Source organism: Acytostelium subglobosum (genome assembly GCF_000787575.1).
Source record: "Acytostelium subglobosum LB1 DNA, scaffold: scaffold40, whole genome shotgun sequence".
NCBI lineage: Eukaryota > Evosea > Eumycetozoa > Acytosteliales > Acytosteliaceae > Acytostelium > Acytostelium subglobosum.
Window position 1 is genome coordinate 112,669 of NW_012236493.1, and position 26,851 is coordinate 139,519.

A 26,851-nucleotide genomic window follows, 5' to 3' on the forward strand; every position below is an offset into this window, starting at 1 on the left:
AAGGGGGCTGCTTGAATGGGTGGGGGTTGGCGAATGTAAGTTTGATCGTGGAGKGGGGGGGGGGGGGGGTTGTTGTTTGGTGCGAGTCTGATACTCATTACCGCTGAAGGATGACACTGCAGAAGTAGCTACCATGCACAAATAATTTCCAAACGACATTTACCAACCTTTGCAGGACTCGCCCCATCTATTTGATTATTTGATGTCAAAGTTTGCGTCCTACATCGTGAGCCACACACTCAATCACCATTAATAGATAGATGGACAGAAACAACTTATTGGAGGGAGTGAGTGTTGTCATCCTTGAATAAAGTTGTTTGAACAGAAACCGTTGATCCAACCGGCTGTCCGGTAGGTCATTGGTCATGGTCAGGTCCTTGACCACTGCACTGTCATTCATTCATAGTTTACCATTTTGTAATTACATAAACAAATATTGATTGATTGTTTGATTATAGACATAGGATACAGGACAGGCTCAAGATGAAAATATCAATTGGATCATCATCATGGACGATGATAGTGATGTTGATCACATTGTTGTCTTTGGTACAACATGGAAATGCCTATACCAGCCAGGATGGTAAGTTGATGTGTTGGCTCACTAAATCGATCAATCAATCAACTCACATTCATATTCAAAACATCAGTTACGGCAGTCAACTGGATAGCTAGTTTGTACGGTGTTGGCTTTGACAACAATAACTTGTGTGGATCAAGAGGTATCACATGTGATGGCTCTAGTAATATTATTGGAGTGTAGGTATATCAGCTGATCCACTATGATTGAATTAGTGTCGTTCTTATTCTCTTTATCCATTTAATATTATCATATAGATCAATTGATTCCAGCTTACCAACTACGACTACAACTACATCAACAACATCATCGAGTCCAACATCGACTACATCGTCAAATCCAACTACATCAAGTTCCTCAACAACCAGTCCAACATCGACTACTACTTCAAACCCAACAACGTCGACTACAACCTCAAATCCAACGTCGGCCACGACTTCCAATCCCACGACCACGACCTCTAATCCAACCACAGGTACTACCACATTCGACCCAACGACAGATAGTTCCACAACTGACCCATCCACCACCACCACCACTGGCACAACAACAACATCTGGCACATCGACTACATCTGGTACGACATCTGGCACCTCGACGACAACTGGTACCTCGACTACATCTGGTACTACATCTGGTACGACTTCGGGTACATCAACTACTTCTGGTACATCAGCAACCTCAACGACCTCGATGCCAACGACTGCGACAAGTACAACAGACTCTGGAACATCAACGACATCGATGCCAACAACAGGTACCTCCACAACAACAGGCACAACAGGTACTTCCACAACATCAATGCCAACAACAGGTACCTCGACAACAACTGGTACAACAGGCACCTCGACAACATCGATGCCAACAACAGCTACCTCGGCAACAACTGGTACAACAGGCACCTCGACAACCTCGATGCCATCAACAGGAACCACATCGGTGCCAACATCTACATCGACAACATCAATGCCCACCACTGGTACAACAACATCAATGCCAACAAGTACCAGCACAACATCATTGCCAACAGCCACACCAACATCCACGGTAATTGGAACGGACTTTAACGCTATCAAGGTTCAACGCAAGTACCTGGGTACCACCGTTTCCTCCCCGTACACCTTGGATACCTTACAGACTCTGTAAGTTATACTATTAGATGGCTGGTCATCAACCCAACCCTGACACCTATCCAACAATAGTGACATTAGCTTAGTGCCTTTGAATAATGCAGTGTTCATTTTGAATCAATTGAACTCTGCAGGTTTGAGCTCAATCAAATTGTCTTACACTGCATCCAGTCCACTGGCATTCACAGCTGACTTGGTCACTGCATTCCCAAACCTTGTCTCATTGTAAGTTGTAATAGTTGAGCTGAAAGATTCATACTCAATGTTCACATAACATAAATCAATCAAACAAAGGAACTTAACTGGAAATGTTATCTCTGGAGAGTTGCCAGTGTCCATGTTCAAGCATTCCAAACTACAGACTCTGTATGTAATTAATTGCCAATCATTGATCCTTTACCATACTAATCAATCAATAAATCAATCAAACATAGTGAGCTGTCTGGTAACACTGTAGCCACCAATAACATTGACTTTGGATCTGCTCTTGGAAATATTCTGACTCAGATGTAGGTCTTCAACCTGATCGATCAGTATCAAACATTATTAACATACATGTATTGTTGTTGGAATTACTCATTATAGGTCATTGATAATCAGCAAGGATGCGACATTCGCTACTCAAGCACTCCCAAAAATGAAGGCATTGTAAGTTGGACCAAGGCACGTTCACGGATAGTCCATCCAATAATACTTACACCTTTCATTCCCAATCTATCAATCAATGAATGAATGAATGAATAGGACTTTGTACTTCAGCCAAGCTCGTGTACTGAATGTCAACCTCAATAACTTGCAGTCATTGTATGTATCCATTCGACTCCGTGATCTAACATAATCCAGACTCTAACTTCTTATACAGGACACTCAAAGGATCACCTGCCAAGCCTAATGTGAACTTGGGCTTCACATGCCAGTCACTCACCAGCTTGAGTATTTCCAGCTCTAATCCAATAGTGAACAGTGACCTTAGAGCATGCACCAATCTCACTGACGTGTCACTCAATTCCAATGCTGCACGTACGTCACTGCTCTTTGTTCAATATCCACCAAGTTTGATCAACTAGTAAGTAATCAATCAATGTGATGTGGTCCAACCCTGGAGGTCAAGGAATATACTAACTGATAGATAGTGCTGAGACCCAGACATCAATCACTGGATCACTACCAACTGACATTAAGAATATTACCACCTTGCGATTGGTTGGTGATCAGCTGAATGTCAATGCAGCCACAATCAAATATACCAAGCTACAATTGTTGGACTTGTCTTCAAACAATATTGCTGGCACAACACAACCTGAGCTATGCACCAACTGGAAGGTCAACCTCAAGTCCAACCCATTGACCGATGTGGCCGACTGCTTCAAATGCTACTACGCCTACACCAAGGATTGGTTGCCCACCATCTCCAACACAACTGGATCAAATTGCGGTATGCATATATGATTGATTGATCTATTGATTGATTGATCACTAACTAATATATATATACATTACACACCTTAGCCTTGATCAATAATATGTACAGTGGATACCCTGTATCAAATGGAGGCATTGTCACTATACAAGGACAGAACTTGGGTTGGGGTGGCAGTGATGCATCCAAGGAACTAACAGTCATTGTTCCAAACACCTTGTTCTCCTACCGTGCACCAGCTCAGTCATCAGTTGGAACAATCATTCAAACTGTCAGCTTTGCAACAACCATCGCCAAGGACATCACACTCATCTACAAGAGTAAGTTGAATGAACTCCCACATGTATAGCCCTCATCCACTCACTTACTCACTCAATCAATCATTCACCTAATAGCCATTACTGGAGTAACATTTGATCAACAACCTAGTGGAGTCAATGTGACGATCCAGGGACTCAACCTTATTACATCTACATTCAAGGTTGGAGGATTGACTTGTACCGTCTCAGTTCAGACTAATGAGACTGTTGTTTGTTTGGTCTCATCAGCATTGGTCGAGGGTGATGTACTTATTGTTGCCTCGGACAATGTGTTTGGTGACACATCGGTCACTCGCGGCTACATCCATCGTTATCCTCTAGTCCGCTCAATCTCACTGATTGGACAGGATGGTGGCCAGGTATCATTCTATGGTAACTTCTCAGCTCGCTCTGGTTCCATTACCAACATCACAGTGGATGGCGTGAATTGTCCGACAGTCTCAGTGGCATCCGACTTGTTGGTATGCACATTGGCACCAACCAAGTCTGTTGGCACGGTCAACTTGAACATCACAAATGATGGCTATAGATTCGACACACCACTGCTCTTCCACATCACGCCAGGCAGCCTCCAATGTCCAGATGGCTGTGGCCCTGGTACTTGTGTGATGGGAATTTGCCAATGCCCCGCTGACTCCTACGGCCCCAAGTGCGCCTACAAGTTGCCCACCGAGACTGCACACCGCAACGACAATGACACAGCACCTGGCACAACATACTTGTACAAGGAGGTTCAGTACGAGTTTATTGTGAGGGCCATCCAAGAGGTCGACTCTGAACTGCAGATTGTGCATGAGGAGTTGCTGGGCGGCTGGTCTCTGACCACATCGGACACTGACACCCTCCTCTCCAACTCGTACGCGCTCTCCAATGTTAATGGAGCATCGATCACCGCCACGATGGAGGTGAACAAGGTTCCAAGGACTGTCAGCTTTGCCGGCATCACGCGTGATCACTCGGCCTACACAGTCAAGGGATCGCTCAAGATCAGTGGATGGCAGTTCCGCAAGTCGACCAACATCATTCGCGTGGTCGTCGCCACCTCGTCGGCATTGACGCACAACGCCGACACTTGTGGCGAGGAGTCGCAGAACCTTGGCGTGGACGAGCTCAACAACCTCAACTACCTGCTGCTCGAGAGGAATGGCGTGGCCTTCTACGGTCGCTTCATGAACCGCTCGCTGTCTGACGGACGTCCAACATTCTCGGCCACAACGCTACTCAACCAAACACTGCAGGCCGATGGTACCAACGTCACATACGTCGGTGTCTCACTGCCTCAGTGTGCCGAATGCATACTCGACCCGGACTTTAGTGTCCTGGTCAACCCAGAGGTCAACCTCAACAATCCATGCAATCGTGATAAGAGTTCCAAATCATGGATCGTGCCAGTGGCCGTAGTTGTGCCTCTGGTGGTCCTGTGTTCTTTGGCCATCGCCGGATTCTTCTTCCTCAAGCGCCACTACTACATAACGCACGAAGGTATCCGAATCAAGTTTACCTCGCGACGTATGTCATCTCGCAAGATGTCACTTAGGAAGATATTCGTAAGATCTTAGAATACCCTACTCCTCCCTCACTCAATGTATCAATATCATTCACTTCACTTCACTTCACTTTACTCAATCTCTCTCTCTCCATTGTCAATTAAATAGACATTATCTATCTTCCTTATTAGCGTTAATAACAATAATTATCTTTATCTGTTTGTTCATTCATTCAATGTGAGTTTCACGAAAGATGAATCTTTGAAGATCTTGAGCCTTTGACACAATCTTCATTTTATTTCAATTATTACTTTGACGAACAAGACGAATAACAAGTAATAACAACATGTCAAAGGCAATCATTGACTCATACGTAGATAGTAACAGCGATGATGCTACAAAGACTGATTCACTCAACCTCGTCTTGTTGTGTATGTTCAATCAAACATAATCGATGATCTAACATCAATCAGTCAACTAATCAATCATATCAATCATATCAATCAATCATAATAGATGTGAACTCTGGCAAGTTGACTATACAACAGATGGTTGAAGATCTTGGAGATCATTTACAGAGTACAGATACATTGACTAGAGCTAGAGGCACTCTGTTGTTGTCAGAGGTGTTGTGTAGGCTACCTCAGTTGAAGTTGAATGAGGGTCAGGTACATTTCCTATCAATGTTCTATTATGATCGTCTTAAAGACTTTGCCTGTGCATCAGAGGTTGTTAAGGGTGTGTTTGGACTGGTGATCAATCACAAGGTGCCCTATCCCAACAATCAGAAGATACTACGCGCAATCTTCCAAGAGGTCCATCCGACCACTCTAGCCCAAACACATCGCAAGATGGTACTTCAGATCATTGACTTTATGTTACTTCATAACCTTGCTGGTATGTCCCATCAATCAACTCGATCAATCACACACATCCTCACTCTCATCAATCAATCAATCAATCAGAGGTACAGGAGCTAAAGGGCGACTTCATGTCTGGATTCATTCAGTTCATTGACAATGAGAAGGATCCAAGGAACCTTATATTCACATTCATGCTCATACCAAAGGTGATATTGTACATACCAGAGTACAAGAGCTTCGCAGACTCACTGTTTGAGATCATCTCATGCTACTTCCCAATATCATTCAATCCAAAGCCAGGTGATCCAAACGGTATCACCAAGGAAGCTCTTGTAACTGCATTGCTGTAAGCTTCATTGGCTCAATCAATCACTCGCTCGCTCATTCACTTACTCACTGATCCAATCATACCATACATATAGTAACTGTTTCTCAGCATCAACATTCTTTGCCGAACACTCAATACCATTCTTAATCGATAAGATATGCTCTAATGTTGTGGATACAAAGGTTGAATCATTGAAGACATTGACATATTGTTGCGATAAGTATGGTCCTGTGACCATCAGACCATTCCTCGAGGATATTTGGAGTACATTGCGATCACAGATACTCACACAAAAGAGTGCCATTGTCATTGAGGAGTCCAAGAAGACTATATTCTACCTCACGAGGAACATCTCGTCCGACCCCGAGACCCTTGAGTCCTTCCTCAAGATGATCGACAAGGAGTGTCTGCATCACATCAAGACATCTCAAGACTCAAAGATCGCCGTCAGCTGTGCTTCCATCCTCTTCCAGACCATCAGCTCATGTGGTACGTACCCTCCATTCATTCATTCAATCCATCAAAGTTATTAACAACATTAACATAGTCAAGGCATCAAGGATTGTACTGTCGCATGTACTGCCAGAGCTGATGGACTTCTTCCAGGAGCTTGCTCTTCAGCTGTCTGATGATCCAATCCACAAGTCGAATGAACAGTTGTCAGTGGTCGCACTATTCAATGATATATTCAAGGCGAACAATATCTCATTCCTACTCCATCATCAACATCAACATACAAGCGGCGATGAGATCAATCCAATTGAGAAGTATGAGGACAGACTTTACAAACTGTTGATTGGATTGCTATCCAACTCATCATTGTCAGTGCGTACACTTGCCGTAGACTGTTTGGCAAACCTCTACATCTCCCAACTCAAGCACAGCTCACCTCCCACATTCGTCCTGTCACAGGACAAGCGACAGGACATCATCAAGAGTCTCATTGCATTCCTCAACGACTCTGATGACAAACAAAGGTATGTTGTATCCTTGTCCCACATCAATCATAGTGCTACACTAACTTGTAACATACTACCATCTAGAGAGAAGAGTCTTGAAGCTCTGATGTCAATCACAAAGCTTGAGCAAGTGGAGCAGATGAACAACTATGCAATCCCCACACTGCTTCAAATGATCAATGTCAATCAATCAAAGAGTGTCAAGGAGAGCAAGCACTACCTTGAAGCTTTCTCAATGCTCTGCACCCATCAGCCACTCCTTCAGAGTGTCATCCCTCAGATCAAGACTCTGTTGAATCACAATATCAAACAACAATATACTTCAGAAGGTATGTGGAGTGGAGGCAGGACGGACAATCATGTGTCGACACTAACATACTAACAATCAATCAATCAACAGAGGAGTTCCAGAACTGTCTGTTGGTCGTGGAGAACTTGGAACATACATTCGCCAAATCAATTGATGAGCAAACAATGACGTTGTGCTACCGTGATATCCTGTTCCCTTTGATCAAGGAGTTATTTGAACAAGTCTTGCTTCCATCCACTACTGGCAGCTCAGGCGCAAACATTGGACACAACAATAAGATAATGACACCCTCGCTCTCAATGATACATGCAATCATTCAGAATACATCCAAAGAGTATGTTATATATCCATCCATCCATGTTAAATCCATCAACTCACTCACTCACTCGTTGTCATCACAACACCTTTAGTACTCAGAAGGAGGCCATCGATAGAATAGTTGACCTGTATCTCAATGGAAACATCAATGGTGTGCTGCAATTGAATGTAGACTTCCATCCTTTCAATGCAGGCGCACCAATCTCTCAACAATCACTCATTCCCATATTCACAACAATCATCTCTCAGGCAAAGTTTGACATTGGATCGTCCAACCTTTTGCTCAAGGAGCGTCTGTTGGCAGTGTCGCTCGACAGCAGCGTTGACTCGTCAATCTCAAATCATTGTGCTCGTTGCTATGCATCCGTTCTAAACAAACAGGTTGATGCCAATGTCGACATGGACTACGTCAACAATAACTTCATAGCGAAACTCTCGACGCCATCGAAGCTACAGGCGATGAATGCACTTGTGTGGCTGACCAAGGCATTTGTGACCAATGGCAATCCGATCAACATCACCCTGGGCAACACACTCGCACAGCTCATCTCCAACAAACAACAGGACGCACAGATCTCACAGCTGGCGGCCAAGTCATTCAACAACATCCTGGCAGAGGATCACGAGCTGTTCAGTCAGCATTCGGGCGCAGTGATCAAGATACTGCACAAGCAGAAGTTCTTTGCCATTATGTTCCCAACACTGTTGGAATCATTCAAAGAGTATCAGCAATCAAACAATGTTGCCATATCATCACAGTACTTGGTGGCCATTACCAACATGCTGAGGAATGTGCCCAAGGAGGTGTTGTTGAGCGAGCTCACCGAGGTGCTACCAATCGTATTGCACTCACTTCAGTCGAACCAAGCCGACCTACTCAACTCCAGTCTTCAGACACTGTCCATGTTGGTGGAGGAGGCGCCAACTTCACTCTCCTCGCACATCGACTCACTCATTCCAACACTAATCAGGATATCCACGACTGGCGAGTCATTGGTAAGTACTTGTCCACACGATCACATTCACACATTCAATGTGTTGTTGCTAACTCGATATCAAATATCCAACAGAACTTTAGGAAATCAAGTCTTGAAGTACTTACCAGGATATCAAGGGACATTGCCTATCCAAAGATATACCCATTCAGGAATCAGGTGATCAATGGAATAGTACCATGTCTGGATGATAAGAAGAGATTGGTTCGTAAGGAGGCCACCAGGTGCAGAAACAGTTGGTTTATTCTACAAACGAACAATTAAAGAATGATCAACCATCATGATCTAGATGGTGGCGTAGTCTGCGATTCGATAAAGTTTTGAACTATGGGAAGGAGAGTTAGAATGGATGGATGATGTTTGAGTAAGCTGGCGAGTGACATACCTTGAATGAGTATACATGCCAGGTCAGTTGCACTCTTGTAAACATTCTTACGAAGTGAATGGTTCAGGATGTTGACCTGAGGTGGGCGTACACTGGACAATGCTTCAGCATACTTGTCAAGTGCAAACATAATGGAAGTGGATTCTTGTTGTGCTTTCTTGTGAATATGATTGGATAGTAATGTTTCCAACTCGCCACTGTTGTCTATCTTGATGAAATGATTGGTGTCATCGTCCAACAACTGTGCCAGACCATATAGTATATCCTGACCTTGTTTCCTCATCGATTGGAATACAAAGTCACTCTCATTAATGACTATAGTGGCCAGACTACTTCTACGTTGATCAACGTTGTCAACAAAGAAGTGATAATAGAAAGGTGAAGATTGGTTGTCATCCCAATCCAATCCATCGTTGAATGGTAAGATTGATATTAATGTTCCAACATTCTTTGTGTTGCTCACATCGATAGAGTATTGTTCGCTATGTATTATGGGTGCATTGGATAACCTTGATACATGTTGAAGTGATACAATGTTGATTCGTTTGAATACCAACATATTGGCGAGATTGAGATAGTGCAACACTATGTTGTCCACCTCGCCAGATGTGATCAAAGTATTGACTCCATTCTGAACCAAGCTGTCAACCCATCTCTTGATTGCTCGTTCCTCCTCATGCTCCCATGACAACAGATTATCAACAGTCTCGAACTTTAACTCCATTTGTAACGACTGTGATGATCGTTGCTTATTGATATCGATGCCAAAGAGTATCAACTTGACATCATTGGGCATTGACTTCCTCACTGACGCTGGCCTACATTTTGCCACCAAGCCACTCTTGACGCTAACGCGTTCTTGATGTTGTTCATTCTCCACAACACCTCTCATTCCTTTGACAAACGTAATGCTGGACAGACGTGTAGACCAGTCATCCTTCCGCAGAATGTTCAATGCTTGACATATTGCAATGGTCATTGTTGTTGGGTCACTGTCGATGGCATTGCCAACAACGAGTCCATTGTCTACTAGGAACATTGGAGTGATTATGTCGTCTTTGGGCAACAACTTGATAGAGTGACTTGGTAAAGTGTCCATTAGTTGATTGATCATCAACAAACCAGACTTGTATCCATTGACTATTAAACTGGTGTTTAAGCCTTTGTTTACAAGTGTGACTGCATGTCTTAACAACTCTGTTGCCAACATTACTATCAATGTTAGATCATCACTCTTTGCAATACTCTGTTGTTGTAGTTGTTGACCACTGCTGCTTAATAACAACCTCTTTATGAATGATGCAACTGGATGATCAACATCAATATACTTTAATATAATATATGAATCTGAAGTCACTACAACACTTTAGGTCGTTTATTATAATCAGTCATTCATTCATTCATTCACATTCATTCATTCAAATAAACAAACAACAACATACGATCGATGTGACTTGTCAACTAGTATCTTTGATATGTGACATGATGTTTTGTTGTTGTTATTGATGTTGCTACAAGGTATCAAACAATCTGCTATTGATGAGAGTACTAATAAGTTTGTCTTTATTGTCTCAAGGTAGTTCATTATATAAATCTCTCTCTCTCTATCATATCTCTCTATCTCTTTTCGTTTTTTAATAGAGTGAAGTTGACTTTGACAATAATGTCAGAAAGAATGAACGTGGTTATTTTAACGATTTATGGGTAAACAAGACTTGGAGATCTAAGTGTGTTGTTGTAACTTTACTTGTCCGGATCACCGGAATGGAAATAAGAATGCGTTGATGTCATCTTAAGGGGGTGTCAGACTCAAGACATTTGTTTATTTTGTTTTTTTCTCTCGTGATCAGGGAAAATGAGTGCCAATAAATGTCGACATTAGTTTATTTATATATTTTCATGGTTAACTTAAATCAACATATTCGTGTGTGTGTCATTCATTCTCTTTCGTATTTACTTAAGTGTCAACAACACAGTAATATTAACACACAGATACACTCACACAAATACACGTACACGTACTCATATATATAAGTACAAAATACAACCTTACCTTATGTGATATCACATTTATATTTATAAGTTATGAACAACCTATTTAATTTTAGTGGATATCAAAAAATCAATTATAATAATATCATGCCTTTTAACATAAAGAGATTACTTCTTGTTCTTTGTTTCATAAATATTATATTCTTATTCTATATAATATCATATAATAATATTTATAGTAATAATAATTGTTATGTTCAACAACAATCCAATGTAGTCAATAGTAATAATAATAATAATATTAATAATAATAATAATAATAACAACTTACTTTATAATCATAACTTTGAATTCAATGCAGTTGGTTGGAGAGAATATGGTAGATATTTTCGTCTTGGTTACTTCCCTGTGCCCTCGCCAGAGAGTGAACCATCGCGACATGTGGTGGCAATCTATCACAGTAACAATCAACAGTGGAATGGGCTGTTCCAGCCTGTTGACCTGCGCCGTCACACATCATTCCATGGAATGGGCTATTACGAACTTCGCCTTGACGTCGACTACATCAATCTCAACTTGAACGGCAGTCTCAACCTAAAGATGCGCATAAACACTCGTGAGAACGAACCCCAAGATCTCAACGACACGAACAACGTATTCACTGTGTTCAATGACAATGGCAATGGACATCATTTATTGCCGGACCTTAATGGCGGTGTGCCAATTGATGTAAAGGATAACATTACTACATTCTTGGACATGCATCAGAATGACATGGACTCAATCACCTCACGTGCATCATTGGTCATGTACTCAAAGAAGCCCCTCAACTACGTCACCTGCTACATATACACCGAGCTGACTGGCGTCGCACTCATCACCAACACATCATTCACAGTCACACATGTCAATGATAAGCTCACACCAAGCGTCACGATGAACCTGCCGAGATTCGAGGGTCAGAACATTACAAAGGTGTCTGAGAAGATTGGCGAGGAGTTCAAGATGAGGGACTTGACTTGGGAGAAGCGCATTGTGACACCATTCTACAAACGATCGACCTATCACTTTGACAGGCACACCGACACTACAATCACTGCACAACTGGACATCACGAGATTCCCAAGATTGTTGCAGTTGTGCCGTCAATGGGATGGCCCCATGTCTGTGGTCATCTACATCAAGGAGGAGAAGGACGTCAGGGAGCTGGACAGGATGATCTTTGAGAACTGGGAGATTGCAAAGTTGATGGACAAGGCTGATGTTCATCTGGCATACAAGACGAAGGATGAGCGATTCTATCCGATCAATGAGTTGCGCAATGTTGCCATCGAGTTCAGTCGCACCAACTACATCTTCACAATCGATGTGGACTTTGTCGTCTCGCCAAATCTGAACAATCACATCCGAGAACAGCTGCACGAAGCCAACTATCCAACCAACATCTTTTTCGTTGTGCCAGCAATGGAAATGGATGGATACGCAATGAACAACACCGATATCTTCCCAATGAACAAGTCATCACTGGTCCAACACATCAAGGATGGCGAGGCAAGATCAATCTTGGAGTTGGTCTCGCCCGAGGTTCAAGGCCCAACAAAGGTGGACGTTTGGGTGAACTCGACCAAAGCTTACGACGTGAAGTATGGCCCACATTGGGAGCCATTTGGAGTAATTCATCGCTCGGCCATCGGGTTTGATCAACGCTTCGCCGGCTACGGCTGGGACAAGGTGTCCCACATCTACTATCTTCATCTGCTTGAGTTCAGGTTCATGGTGCTACCCGAGGCATACATGATACACATGGAGCACGCGACGCGCTCCAGTTGGTTCAACAGATCAGCAGCAGAAGAGGAGTATATTTTCAAGAACTGGTACGAGTCAGTCACAGAGTTCACCTTCAAGTACCTTCCCTCTCTCTTCAATCCCACCGACTTGAAGAAAGTATCAACGTTGGTACATGACAATGATTGGCTGGTTTGATTGATATATACTGACATTTATAATAAAAATAATAATACAAATATAAGTTAACTTCTTGGGTATTATTATACCTTTACTATTTTAGGATATAGATGTGTCATTATCAACCTTGTCTGATTTTCTACGGATTGTCCATGATTTTTTAATTTAACCGCAATCCGAATCTACCTAGATTCGGTCAACAAGACAAACAATCTAGATCTAGAATCATAATCCTGGTAATCAATGTTAGTTTTGTTGAACTACACAGACTATTTATCTTAGTATTTAAATGAGACACCTCACAAGCACAAAAAACAACAAGCTAATTGAAAAACTCAAAAAGAAGACGTTGCAACCATTCTTCGTCATTCAGTATTTAGTATCAGTAATATATAAATGTGGAACAAGTAATCTTTTATTCAGATATATAATTATATATTGGTTTAGTTATTTATTAATTAATGTTATCTTCAATATTGAACAAAAAGAATATTCTAATTAAAGTAGGACTTTTATTTGTATTTATAATAACATTATTGATATTATGGAGTCCACTACTACAACAACAAGATACATTGACTAATAATGTTGACCATAGCAAGGATAACTCCAAACCCGATGATGATCAAGATCAACGACAACAACAACAATCACAACAACCACTATTATTTCTATTTGCAACACCTGAATGGGGAACACCAACATGGAGACAGGGCAATTATAGTTGTGGAACGAACCGTACTGTTTTGACTACGACCTACGAAATGTCAAGTTTGAAGCAGGCCAATGGTCTATTCTACTTCGCATCGGACATGACGGAGGGATCATCATATTCGAATGATCAGTGGAAGATCAAACTACCTTCACCAGACAAACAAATCACAGTGATCTATGGGGTGGAGTCACCTCTCAATCCCTATGGCTATTGCTTTAGGACACCAGGATGTATTGAGTACTTCAACTGGACAATAGGATACATGCCTCGACCATTCAATGACCTAAGAGAGTCATATTTTCACACCGAGGACTATGACAAGTTCCTCGCACAAGAGCTGGAAACTCCATTCAACTTTCAAACAAATGTAATGGCGAGCAAAGAGCCTGGTAAAGTGGCATCGTGGCTCAATAGTCAATGTGAAGCACTGAATGGCAATGGAAAGGACAGTGATCGAGTAGAATTCATGCGAAGAGTCATGTCCAAGATCCATGTCGACAGTTATGGATCATGTATACACAACGCAAACATGCCTCCTGGTGGAGATCGTGGCGGACATGACATATTCGAGGCCAAAATCAAGGTGATCAAGAAGTACAAGTTCTACTTTGCCCTAGAGAATAGTAACTGTCCTCATTACATCACCGAGAAGGTACTCCATTGTCTGTTCAATGGTGTTGTGCCAGTGTACCTGGGTCACGAGACCACATTGCAGTACATGCCACCTGGATCATATATATATGCTAAGGACTTCAACTCAACGCAGGACCTGGTGGATAGGCTGAACTACCTCGATCACAATGATACAGAGTATCGAAAGTACTTTGCATGGCGCGAGGATATCAACGTGGTCAAACAATGGTCTTCAGCATTCAGTGTCAACGATCCCATGTGTGACCTCTACCGTCTGTACACACAGTTCCAGAACAACATGGATACCTTCCCCAGGAAGCACGCCTCTGCTGATCCAGAGATAGTATTATGTCCACCAGCATACGATCYTTATTAAATAATAAAGTTGGATCAATTGATTGATTGACCTTTATATCTTAAGAGAAGAATGAGTTCATTGCATCCCACATCATCTGGGTTTCAGTTGGTTGAGCGGTGGATAGGAAGTCCAGGACCCAGACACTGACACCGCGAAGACCTAACTTCTTGGCCATCGACACTTTGATTGATAGTGACTCGGGGTTGTCATACCAAACTTGGTTGAGCTGACCACTCTCCAACATGTAGTTGAAGAATGGCGATGACAGCTCATCAGACCATAGCTCTCCCGTTGAGACGAGAGATTGATTGGCTAACATTTCGACGATTTGACTATAGGGAAACTGCTTTCCAGCTGCATCACTGCAGTTGACGCCGAGGAATGGCACCAAAGCAATGGGACAGACAATGGTGTCGATGCTCAACGAGTCGCCCAAGCATTGGTATGTGTATCCGTACCATGGCACGGCCATCACCAGTTTGTTGGCGGGCACACCAATGTTTGTAAAGTTGATCATTCCCTGGGTGACGAGGTCCAGTGGCGAGTTGGCTGATGCCGTGCATTGATCACTAAACACTTGGCTGCGCAGATCATAGTCCATCACGACGAGAAAGTCGGTCGCCTGCGACAGTCCGAAAAAGTCGTAGCAACGGCCATCTATGCAGTTGGGCGACCAGGAGACGTCGGCCGTCACCTGGTAGTTAGGGTTCACCTGTTTGAACTCGTAGGTGGTCTGTGCGATAAAGGCCGTGAGCAGGGCGCTGGTCAGGGTCATGTTGGGCCAGATAGGGTCCTCAATGTCAAAGTTAATGCCATCAAAGTTGTTCTCCTGTACCCATTGTATTTGCTGTTGGATCCATTGCTCTTGCGCTTGGGTATTGCCCAGCTGATCGATTGGGAATGCGACACCATTGACCAAGCGCACATTGTGGCTGTGTGCCACACATAACAACTGTGGGTCAATGTTATAGTATACTCCTAGAGTTGTAAGATGACTCCAATCGAACTGTTCATAGTTTGGTCCAGTCGTGAAGCCTAAGAACTCTTGTCTAGGTCCAACCGTCAGAGGTTGACATAATGAGGTATCTGAGCAAGGACATGCTGCTGCCGCCGCCGCTGCTGCAACAACAGTGTGTGACATTGTTATCACAACAACAACTATAAATAACAACACTTGTTTCATCTTTAGTGTATTTATTTATATATATATATATTTAGTAGAGATAATATAGTTTAAACTCTTTTAAATTGATTGAATGAATTAGGAAGGAGTGATTGTGTTTGAGTGGGGTGAACATAAATTGAAATTAAATGTTAAAGTTAGTTAATTTAGAGTTGAATGTCTTCAAGAATAGATATTTTGTTCAGATCGATCATTACAGTCATTGCAAAGTGTAAGTGAGGTCAATGTCCTAAAAAGGAATAAGTCGGGTTGACATCATGTCCAAACATGATAACTTCGCCCCCACTTCAAAAAACTAAAACAAGTTGACAGTCAACGTCTGTCTGACTTATTCATTGTTTTCTAGTTGTAGCATTCATGTTGTACAGATAAAGATAAAAATAGATAGATAGATAGAATATATAATATTATAATAGAAAGAGAAGATGAGGATCATGAATATAATAGCCAGTACAGCAACAAGATATAGGATATTGATAGGTGTTGTTTTGTTACTTTCACTATATCTCACTGTTTCATGGATAGTACTATCTGACAACAACAAGGAGACAATCGTAATAGATACAATAGAGGCAACACCTCACACAGCGGCACCATCTACAAACAGCAACAACAACGATTACAATTTTAAACATGGCAATGACTCTGTATTGTTCTTGTTGGGCAATAATGAATGGGGCAAACCATCTTTATATGAAGGCTTTAGCAAGTGTGGACACGATCGTAATGTGCTCGAGTTTACATACAACAGGTCGCGCATCAATGAAGCGGATGGCATCTTCTACTTTGCCTCGGACATTGACACGTTTGCACCAACTGGCACCTGGCAGGTCAACATGCCACACCCTGACCGCCAGGTCAAGGTGTTGTTTGGCGCCGAGTCGGCAGCCAACAAGAACGGCTTTTGCTTTGGCAAACCCAGCTGCATCGAGTACTTCAACTGGACGATCTACTTCCTGCCTTATCCACATTCAGATATCATTGAGTCATATCTATACAAGCCCGATTTCGACAAGTTCTACGCACGCGAGCTCGAGTCACCATTCGACTTTGAGGGCGCAATGCAGTTGAAGGAGCCTGGTCGTGTGGCATCGTGGTTCACCACCATTTGCAATGATCCGGATTCTCCAACCGAGGATGAGGGCGAGCGCGTCAAGTTCATGCGCCGCGTCATGAACAAGATGCATGTCGACAGCTATGGAAGGTGTCTACACAACAAGGATGAGCCACCCGAGGGAGGGCGATATAGCAGCAAACGAGACGAAATCAAGATACAGGTGATGAAGACATACAAGTTCAACTTTGCACTGGAGAACACAAACTGTCCATATTACTTCACGGAGAAGGCTCTGCATTGTTTGATGAATGGTATCGTGCCCGTGTATTTAGGCCACGAGACAAATTTGCAGTACATGCCACCTGGATCATATATATATATTAAGGATTTCAAGAATATCGATGCTTTGGTCGAAAGACTACATTACCTGGATCACAATGACACAGAGTATCGAAAGTATTTTGAATGGCGAGAGAATCCAGAGACATTAAGGAAATGGGGCGATGTATTCTATAAGAACAATGCATTGTGCGATCTCTATTCCCTATACATCAAGTTTAGAAAAAACATGGATACCTTTCCCCGGAAGCATGCCACTGCCGATCCAAACTTAATTACTTGTCCACAAGCATTTAAATCAATCGAATAATAATAAGACCAACTCAGTTACCATAAGTCCAACAAATATTATTATTATTCCACAAGTAGTAGCAATGATAAGGATTTAATATTATTTTATTGATTGATTAATTGATTGGATTGAGACTGGGTGTGTGATTGAGTGGACACCAACCACATCCAATCAATCACAAATAATTATTAACTTCTCCTTGTACTTGTGGTTGTTACCTTCAATGGTAACTCATACCTATCCTTGGTTAACATTACCATATATAGGTAACATTACCATAATCTTCGACATTCATGATTTAGTCTACTCCTTCTCATTGTTTTTTTTATGTTATTTTATTATTCCATATTGTAATACAATGGCCAATTATTATTATTCAATAATTTTATTATTATTTACTTTAGTTGTATTATCCAATTGTTTGGATAGAGACCAGACATTGGCTAATCCTTTATCATTATCTGCTTATGTTGATAAATATTATTATACCAAACAATTAGAGTCATCAACATCATGGTCACTAATACCTGTGAATGGTGAAGATAATGCAATCACAATTGATACCATGTCCTATGGCACAAATAACATATCATTGATAAAGATGGTACCTTTCAAAGATGTGATAGTCTATGGAAGAGTGGAATATGACCACCAAGTAACGCTATATGCAAGGTTTGTAATCAAACATGTCTTCCAGGTGCTCCCATTGACCTCTGAAGATGCGTCTGTTCGCTCCGGAAACATATACTTCATTGAGAAGACTAATGAGTAAGTGTAGAGTCATACCATGCTCTCTTGTCTTTCTATCCTAACGATTCAATTATGTTATAGAGCCAGTTATGAAGCCAACTTACTTAATAGAGTAAATGAAACAGTGAAGACAAGAGGTCTTACTGAGCCTTACACAAGCTACTCTCACTTTGATGGCAAGTGGATGTACAGGCTGTTGTTCAGCACCAAAGAGCCTTTCAAAGCATTGCTTCAGGCAAAGATAATCAATGACACTATTGTTGGCACGGCCATCTATGTGAACATTGCCGAGCCGCCATCTGAATGTCCGCCATTGGTTGAAGGTTTTTGTGTCAAAGGATATGTTCGCGTATATGATAGACGTGCCAATCGGTGTATACACTATGATGGGTGTACCAAGTCTGGTCCATGCGTCGATGACATTCCAATATGTGTTCCAGGCTACGATCTAGTATCGATACCATCACGACCAAATGGTTGTAACATGTATTATTGTGATCCATCATAATGAATGAAACAATGATATTGAAGATCATCAATGAATGAGAAAGTTGAAATCGAAATTGAGATTAACATTCACACCTTCTCAATTGATTATTATTCATTCATTCATTTGCGCGCGACACGACACTTAATAAGTTATAACAACTTTGATACATATACAACTGTATCAATTAGTTAGTAGTAGAAGTAGTAGTAGACAAGTACGTACTCATATAGATCTAATATATAATGCCAAAGATAAAGACAAAGAGAACGAAGAAGGCACCTGTAGGATGGGAACTCATTTCACCTACACTTGACGAATTCAATCAAAAGATGAGAGATGGTATGTTCAAACAATCAAGCGTGTCTAAAGATGATGTAGATACTCTACAACAATGTCTAATACATGTACCTTACTTACTCATCCATAAACTACCACTACAACAATAACAACTTTGTTACATTGATGTACCTTCAACAATCGATAACTGTTAGCTGAAAATGAGCCACATGAAGGAAAGAGAAAGACAGAGATAATGTGGCCAATATTTAGGATACATCATCAACAATCGCGATATATATACGAGATGTTCTATAAGAAGAATGAGATCACTCGAGAACTCTATGAGTATTGTCTGAACGAAGGTCATGCTGACAAGAATCTGATCGCCAAGTGGAAGAAGAACGGATACGAGCGACTGTGCTGTCTGCCCTGCATTCAAACCAAGGATCACAACTTTGCCACATGTATCTGTAGAATACCCAAGGACAAGCTGGACGATGGACGCATTGTGGAATGCGTATCTTGTGGATGTAAGGGTTGCGCGACTGGTGATTAACATGTCGATCATCCATTGGACAGTTTATTTGTTTGATTGATTGATCGAACGAAAGTTTGATTGATTGATTGAGAGATGGATAGATAGATATATAGATTGCAATGACTGGCGCGACACCCAAGGCCTTGACTGGTAGCACAAGCAACCGGATAGGTCCCTGCCCTGCCCGGTCCTAACAGCCCCCAGCCTAGTACCAACAACAACAAACTACAACATGGTCAATGTCACCTGACTGCCTCTTCCTGGGCCAACCTACACATAAATAACCTTGACAAATCTCAAGGTTGGACAACAATTCTGTTGTTGATGTTTGTCCGACGACGACACTAACATATCTCAATGGCACCATCAATTAGAATCTCCTATTCAACGCGGTTGTTTTGTGGTCCCCCATTTCATTCCATTTAGATTGATATTGGGGTCGAGGCTTTCGGAGGCCTCCAGGGCCAACCAAACACGATTTTTTAACCACTTTTTAGACTTTTTCGATCAAATTGATGGGCTTCACGATCACCAACGGATCATTAATTGAATCTATTCAGTTAGTTGGGGCGGACGACAACGACACGGGCGGTGAAATGGGATGGATGACGGTGGAGAGACAGAGAATCACGTGTTGTGTAGGTACACTATCACATTTGCATGGTAGATGATGTTATATTTGCGTCTTTACTACCTAAATGGAGTGAATTCACACACCAACTTCCAGTCCAATCCAATCACATCAACAATGATCAATGTTTACACACAACCCTCATCGTCAGTGGAGAGACAGACAGGGCAGTTGTATGTTGTGTGGCCCTACCCTGCCAGGATGGAGTTAGGTGATAGATGCATTGCATTGCTGTTACGTACTTGGATCGTCCGACTGTTGCCTCCAACAACAATGTAGTGGTGTAGTGTGTGTGGTCTGGTCTGTCTTGGCGTTGGCATCAGCTTCCTCAACAATCCCATTGGCAGCTCAAAGACTTGAAATACTAATTCCCATCATTCCCTGTTGAGTAGTAGATATTATCTCTATAATCGAATAGAGAGAGAGTGAGAGAGAGCGAGAGAGAGAGGGACCCAATTGTACCATCACTACCTTTTACACCAAAGTATGTATGATCGATTGATTGATTGTCGGGCCATCAACATCCATCACATATCCAATGTCTGACATTGATGATGTGTACATGGTCCAGACCAAGGACATGAATACTAACGACCATTCATTCATTCATTCAATCAATCAGACTCAGTAATATTATAAACAAACAAACAATCATCATGCCTGCGATGAACAACAATAGATTGATTGCATCGCTGGTGATGTTGGCCATGACTGCATTGATTATGCAATCTGCCAACGACAAACACTTTGCATATTCATTCAACATTGAATCTGCAACTATCGTCCAGAAGAACACTAATGTGCTGGGTGTCGACGTCTCATTTGCAATGATCGACGTGACGTTTGATCGCGATCTGTACATTCACAAGGCAAGCGCCTGTCCCAACTTCACATGTCCAACACAACCCGCCATCAACTGCGCATGTGACTACACCGACCCCGCGGAATGCCCCAAGAAGCTGGACGCCAGCTGTCCAGCATGTCCGGCATCCAAAAACGGCGTTGTGTTCTGCAGCCCCGATTCCCCATGGACAACGCTGCAAGCCAACCAAACCTACACCTTCTCCAACATCACCAGTGCCAAGTCATTCAGATACAAGCCCATAACTAGTTATTGCGAGGGTTTCAAAGTATGTCTTAAGACATCACACACTCTGGAACCATTCCAATCTCTAACCAACAAATCAATCAATCAATCAATCAATCCAGGTACATATATCTCAAGAGTATGGAGACATGGTACTTTATGAAGGCACTGACAGAACGCCATTGGCAAGGTACACTGGATTGGAATACATTGATCAGGAGTTGTCCATGAATATTTGCCCAACCGATAATAATATGGGACCTTCTAGGAAGTCATGGACGAACGGCACCTACTTCTTCAGGGTGGAGCCCAACTCCAACTCGCCGTTGATCTCCTATAGTATAACTATCTACTCTGCACCGGTACCAGCAGTCGATGTCAACGCCCCAATGTGCACCAACGTCACCAAAAGACACAGATGTGTATCCGATGGAGTGCAGATGTTTGGCGAGACCACCGAGGATGGTGTGGTCGACTTTTACTCATTCGCTGTCGATCGCAACATGTCCCTTGCTATCGCCATCCCCTACCTTGGTCAAGCCATCAACTTCTTCATATCCGATGATCGATACGCTGACGACTTCAGATGGGCAGCCGTTCAACCAAGTATGTATAATTGATTGGAATGATTCCTGACCCCCACTCACTGACTCGCTCATTCACTCAATCACTTAGATGAGAACAATGGAATTATTGAGGTTGGACCATGGCCAAATGGAACAGCCAGGATACTTTACATTCAAGCCTACGTATCCTATGCTTGCAAGTATACTTTTAGTCTTCAGTCACACGCGACACTTTGGAAGATCCCAATCACTAGTGGATTCCCAAGAGGCAGTAGCTTCAGTTTGTATGGCTCATCAAGGATTGTCTCTCCAAGTGAGGTCTTCTCCACTGCAATGCCCGGTCTCGCATTCACCGCGCTCGCACCAAGAAAGTACAACAACCCATTGTGGCCCGTGCCTTCGGACATTCGCGATCTACCATTCCTGGCCACGATCGACTTCTTTGACACACTTTACATCAGTGAGCCCTCCAACGTGCCCAAGAGTCGCACATACCAAGCCAGCTTCTTACTCTCCTACAATGACCAAGCATCTGGATTGATTGTCAAGGGCACCATGGAGACACTTCTAAACTCCACCCTTGAGTTCAGCAGCACCATCATTGATGAGAATGGACTTGTAAGTAGTGCACTCAATCACTCAATCAATGTGTCCGAACATTCATTAATTCATTCATTCATTTGTAGCCATTGACAGCAATATTGATGCTCAAGGAAGGCAATATTACATGTGATTATCAGGAGTTCAACACATTGCTCGATGATATCAAGTTGAAGGAGTCCAGCATTTACTCTGGCAATAACTATAACGAAGTGTCAGCTTTGCGTTATGAGTTGGATGCTCACACACTTAGAGATCCATGGTATGGATGCATGTCCAACGCCAATGATCTATTGAAGATGGAGGTGCTAGACAAAGTGGAGCTCACAACAATGTGCACTCTCAAGCCCAATGATCCCAAGTACTTGACCGACCCATGTTGTGACACCTCCTTGCAGTTCTCCCAATGTTGTATCCCACGTAACATCACTATTCCTACACTGTCAATCGTTGGAACCAAAGAAGGTATGTAATCAATCAATCAATCTTGGAATATACCAATTGCATCATTGTACTGACATGACTCATCAAACATCCATACATATAGCCTCTGTCAAACAACAATGTTCCAGTTACTCATGCACTACATCAGTGTTGGATGAATATTCTCTCGCGCTGGCCAGTGTTAACAAGGGTGATTGCTCACTGTCACAGACTGAATATAACAAGTACCAACTCAATGTTGCCAATACTCTGAGGTCATGCAAGGATGTCTACGATTGGGTCTACTGTGTGAATGACTCAATGTGCGCCGACTTGGGCGACAACACAAAGTGCAATCTCTACAGACGCAAATGTGAACCGGATCGTGTGTCCCAGGACATGATGTACCTGTCGTGCATTATCAATCAGTCCGCACCCTCCACGATGAACTTCCTCAAGTATCAGCTCGGTCTGGGACAGGTCCAGGACGACTCCGTGTTGATCAAGGATATGTACAACATGTTCCTCTCGAACGACTGCTCAACATTCACTGGCAACAGCTACCGCAAGCGCTATGTCTATGGAACCAACGATGGAAATGGCGATGGATGCTACACAACCACCTGCTTTGATGACTCGTGCGAGGTGGTCCACGACACATGCCATGATGGATACATCTCCGGCTACCAGTTCCTACCCAACTTTTTGACCCAAGATGAGTGTGCCGCCAAGAACATTTGTACATCTTGCGATCCCACCGATGATGCATGCAAGCTGGCATGCGCCGCCAACAACTACTGCGGCTTCTGTCCAAACCAGCACACAACATGCTACAACTTCAACAACACGCTCCCTGACGAGCCTTCATGCTCCAACTCACAGGGCGTGTGTTTGTTGCCCAGTGGCCAGTATGACTCCACGATGACCGAGGCACAATGCCATAGTGCTGGCACTTGTTCCGAGACCTGCGGCGCCACATGTGGTATATACAAAGGATGTGTCTCCCCTATGATCACCAACCAGACTGAATGTGAGAAGATAACCAATGGAACATGGAGGTCGACTGGAAAGTATGGCTTCTGCCAGGTCCAGATCCAGTCCCCCGGTACGTGTGAGCTCAGAGGCCACACGTACGTCAATTGCAATGCCCAAGCAGTGGACGAATGCTCAAACATGGTTGGAGGTGGCAAAGTCGAGCTGTGCGGTCTCACACCAATTGAGTGCACTTCCAAGGATGACTGCGAGCAGACTGGAGGCTCGTGCACGGACGCGTTCTACTTTGACGAAGCAAACCTGCCACAGTATCCCCAAGGTCTTGGAAAGTGCGTCCACAGGCATGAGGCCTATACAAACTCTGGCCGCTACACCTGCAAGATCATTGTCGAGAACGATTCCCCAATGGGCTGCATCAAGTCCAGCCCTGACGTGTTCACCGAGGCGGAATGCATAGCGACTGGCGGAGAATGGTGGAGGCAGGCTTATTCACAAACAGCTTGTGAGCAGAACATGGGATGTTTGGCTCCATCGACCTACTCTACACTGCCCAATCAATTCCGATTCAATGAGATGAACGAGACGCAATGTAATATCTGTCAAAACAATGATAACAAATGGACCAACAAGTTCTCCTGGAAGGCTGGACGATGGATGCCTGGCGTGATGGTCAAGCCCAAGTGGCTGACTACCACCCGCGTCAACATGACTACCTGGGGACCGACCTTTGACTTTGAGAAGTTTGCCAACGCCCTCCAAGGCGCCAACTATGGACATCTGGTCAATCAGATGCGTTCCTCGGCCATGTGTCGTATGAACCGTCTTCAAGAGAATCTTGACTCGCTAGCATGCAGTTGCTCTGGCCCTGGCGGTGCCCAATGCTTTGGCTCATCGGCCATCCTACTTGGCACAACTGTCGCATGCGCTGAAGAGTCTTCAAACTTCACATTCACCAACGGAAGGATTATGTTCACCAATCAATCAGTGCCCATCTCTTGTGTCGACGTACTCGTGTCCCAGATCAGCAAGCTGCTCTACAAGGCCACAGTCCAGATCTCGCTCAGCACTGACTTTGTGTCCTACAAGAAGGCCGACTCCTACTCCCTCACAAATGGCCACGGAGCTATTATTGGCAGTATCCTCGGCGATGGTATCAAGGTACAACACGTGGGCGTTGACTCATACACTGTGTGCTTGAAGCAAGTTGGACAGCCTACCTCAGACTTCCCAATCTTGGACTTTGCCTCACAATCAGTGAACGACACCAAGGTGCTCATTCCTCAGAATGCAGAGGTATTCCCCCTCACTCTGGCTGACGGCCAAGTCTACCTGTGTGCCAACATGAGCCTGACTGGCGAGGACACCTCCACTCACTTCCCCATCATCAGAGTGGCCGACTGGTCCACCGCCAAGAAGCGTCTGTTTGACCGATCGACAACAGCACTGATCTACACACTGGGCGTGCTGTTTGGATTGAATGCCCTCTGGGGCTTTGTCCAGATCGGCTTCATCGCCATCAAGTTGATTCGCGACAAGGTGCGCTTCAAGTTGGTCCACGGACTCATCGTCTCGATCACAACATTCATCACGATTCGTTCGATCTACTTCTTCATCCTGCCATCCGGCCAGCTCTCCGACTCTTTGGTGGCCGACTACATTCTTGTCGTGTTGCCAACATTCCTCTACTTCACGGCATTCTCCATCATTGTCGTGCTGTGGTACGTCATTGTCAGCTCAAAGATCCACGTCAACTTCTTCAGCCGCTTCAAGCAGACCATCATCGTGGTGAACGTCATCATCTACCTGATCTTCATCATCATCGTGTTGGTGTTCAACTTCTCCAAGAAGACCGAGCGCAATGATTGCGGCGCCAGAATGTCCGTCATTCCCAGCAACACCACTCCTCAGCGTGTCGTCTCCATCTTCTACGCCGTCGTCCAGGCAGTCATCTCGCTGCTGATTGGCGCGTCCTTTGTTTACCTGGGCGTGTCGATCTACAAGCTGGTCGGCTCGCAGAACCCCAACGGACAGGTGAAGAGGTCGAGCTTCCAGAAGAAGATCTTCATCGTGGCGTCAACATGCTCGGTGGGATTCATTCTCCATTGCGTCTTTGTTCTGATCCTGGTCGGTGCCGAGCCCTCCAACATTGTGTTCAGTTTTGTCGGACTGATCGTCACCGAGATCATTCCAGTGATGAGCATCCTATTCGCCTACAATCAAGGACAACTTGGTGGACTACGTCGCTCCACTGGATCTAACGCCAGCAACCGCATGACCAACATCTCTGGAACAAGGTCAACCCACATTGGAGCATTGGATACATCCAACAACAGCAACCACCACACCCGAGACTCATCCGACGGTGGCTCCCTCCATTAGTCACCCACGCGTACATCGTGTAAACAATAAAAGTCTTGTTGTATCAACATAAGGAACATTTATAGCCAAAGAAATCGCCAAAGTAATTGCCAATATATAAATCCATAGTATGGTGAGGGAAAATTAATGGCAAAGTATACTTTGGAAATGTACTATGGAGTTTACTCTGGAACTCACCATTGTATACTTTGGCAATGTAATTTACTTTGGTACTTTGGTACTTTGGTAACTCTCGAAAGTATTATTAATAGGATTGTATAAAATATGCTAGAAATACTTTATTAAWTTATTATTAATTATTAATAGTGTTGTGATTATCGTGAGCTACTCTTGGTGTTGACTCATTCAATTTCAGATGACTACGTAGTTCGAATGAGTCTTTGGTGATGAATCACCAAGGCACAAAACCACACTAAAAAATTGAATTTAATTTAGATGATGAAGAGAAGTGCACATGTTTTTTTCATTCACCATCATTCACCCCAA

At 43.3% G+C, this 26,851-nt stretch overlaps 11 protein-coding genes across 11 annotated transcripts; 8 read left to right on the top strand and 3 right to left on the bottom strand.

Moving 5' to 3' along the window:
- Positions 1-621: 621 nt before the first annotated feature.
- On the bottom strand, positions 622-1,788 carry SAMD00019534_122810 (hypothetical protein; the record flags this gene model as incomplete). The annotated part of the gene is made up of 3 exons (XM_012892497.1): positions 622-740; positions 858-1,649; positions 1,716-1,788. The coding sequence occupies 3 exons, from the start codon at positions 1,786-1,788 to the stop codon at positions 622-624; spliced, it is 984 nt and encodes a 327-aa protein (XP_012747951.1).
- Positions 1,274-5,006, top strand: SAMD00019534_122820 (hypothetical protein; the record flags this gene model as incomplete). The annotated part of the gene is made up of 10 exons (XM_012892496.1): positions 1,274-1,722; positions 1,783-1,935; positions 2,005-2,076; positions 2,145-2,219; positions 2,296-2,358; positions 2,455-2,514; positions 2,573-2,776; positions 2,844-3,145; positions 3,220-3,450; positions 3,526-5,006. Coding segments are annotated over 10 exons (3,090 nt in total), but the record flags the coding sequence as incomplete, so codon positions are not given.
- Positions 5,007-5,440: 434 nt separating this feature from the next.
- SAMD00019534_122830 (hypothetical protein) lies at positions 5,441-8,968 on the top strand (the record flags this gene model as incomplete). The annotated part of the gene is made up of 8 exons (XM_012892498.1): positions 5,441-5,834; positions 5,903-6,146; positions 6,223-6,617; positions 6,676-7,105; positions 7,172-7,416; positions 7,488-7,732; positions 8,157-8,711; positions 8,786-8,968. Coding segments are annotated over 8 exons (2,691 nt in total), but the record flags the coding sequence as incomplete, so codon positions are not given.
- Positions 8,969-8,988: 20 nt separating this feature from the next.
- On the bottom strand, positions 8,989-10,134 carry SAMD00019534_122840 (hypothetical protein; the record flags this gene model as incomplete). Its single annotated transcript, XM_012892499.1, has 2 exons — positions 8,989-9,035; positions 9,096-10,134. The coding sequence occupies 2 exons, from the start codon at positions 10,132-10,134 to the stop codon at positions 8,989-8,991; spliced, it is 1,086 nt and encodes a 361-aa protein (XP_012747953.1).
- Positions 10,135-11,180: 1,046 nt separating this feature from the next.
- On the top strand, positions 11,181-13,067 carry SAMD00019534_122850 (hypothetical protein; the record flags this gene model as incomplete). Its single annotated transcript, XM_012892500.1, has 1 exon — positions 11,181-13,067. A coding segment is annotated over one exon (1,887 nt), but the record flags the coding sequence as incomplete, so codon positions are not given.
- A 749-nt stretch (positions 13,068-13,816) lies between these two features.
- SAMD00019534_122860 (hypothetical protein) lies at positions 13,817-14,806 on the top strand (the record flags this gene model as incomplete). The annotated part of the gene is made up of 2 exons (XM_012892501.1): positions 13,817-14,743; positions 14,786-14,806. 2 exons carry the CDS (start codon positions 13,817-13,819, stop codon positions 14,804-14,806), a joined length of 948 nt encoding a protein of 315 aa, XP_012747955.1.
- Positions 14,807-14,828: 22 nt separating this feature from the next.
- SAMD00019534_122870 (hypothetical protein) lies at positions 14,829-15,941 on the bottom strand (the record flags this gene model as incomplete). The annotated part of the gene is made up of 1 exon (XM_012892502.1): positions 14,829-15,941. A coding segment is annotated over one exon (1,113 nt), but the record flags the coding sequence as incomplete, so codon positions are not given.
- Positions 15,942-16,366: 425 nt separating this feature from the next.
- On the top strand, positions 16,367-17,632 carry SAMD00019534_122880 (hypothetical protein; the record flags this gene model as incomplete). Its single annotated transcript, XM_012892503.1, has 1 exon — positions 16,367-17,632. A coding segment is annotated over one exon (1,266 nt), but the record flags the coding sequence as incomplete, so codon positions are not given.
- Positions 17,633-18,194: 562 nt separating this feature from the next.
- On the top strand, positions 18,195-18,887 carry SAMD00019534_122890 (hypothetical protein; the record flags this gene model as incomplete). Its single annotated transcript, XM_012892504.1, has 2 exons — positions 18,195-18,397; positions 18,461-18,887. The coding sequence occupies 2 exons, from the start codon at positions 18,195-18,197 to the stop codon at positions 18,885-18,887; spliced, it is 630 nt and encodes a 209-aa protein (XP_012747958.1).
- Positions 18,888-19,111: 224 nt separating this feature from the next.
- Positions 19,112-19,704, top strand: SAMD00019534_122900 (hypothetical protein; the record flags this gene model as incomplete). The annotated part of the gene is made up of 2 exons (XM_012892505.1): positions 19,112-19,208; positions 19,361-19,704. 2 exons carry the CDS (start codon positions 19,112-19,114, stop codon positions 19,702-19,704), a joined length of 441 nt encoding a protein of 146 aa, XP_012747959.1.
- Positions 19,705-20,973: 1,269 nt separating this feature from the next.
- Positions 20,974-26,365, top strand: SAMD00019534_122910 (hypothetical protein; the record flags this gene model as incomplete). The annotated part of the gene is made up of 5 exons (XM_012892506.1): positions 20,974-21,447; positions 21,527-22,010; positions 22,080-22,588; positions 22,657-23,035; positions 23,118-26,365. The coding sequence occupies 5 exons, from the start codon at positions 20,974-20,976 to the stop codon at positions 26,363-26,365; spliced, it is 5,094 nt and encodes a 1,697-aa protein (XP_012747960.1).
- Between the last annotated feature and the right edge of the window lie 486 nt (positions 26,366-26,851).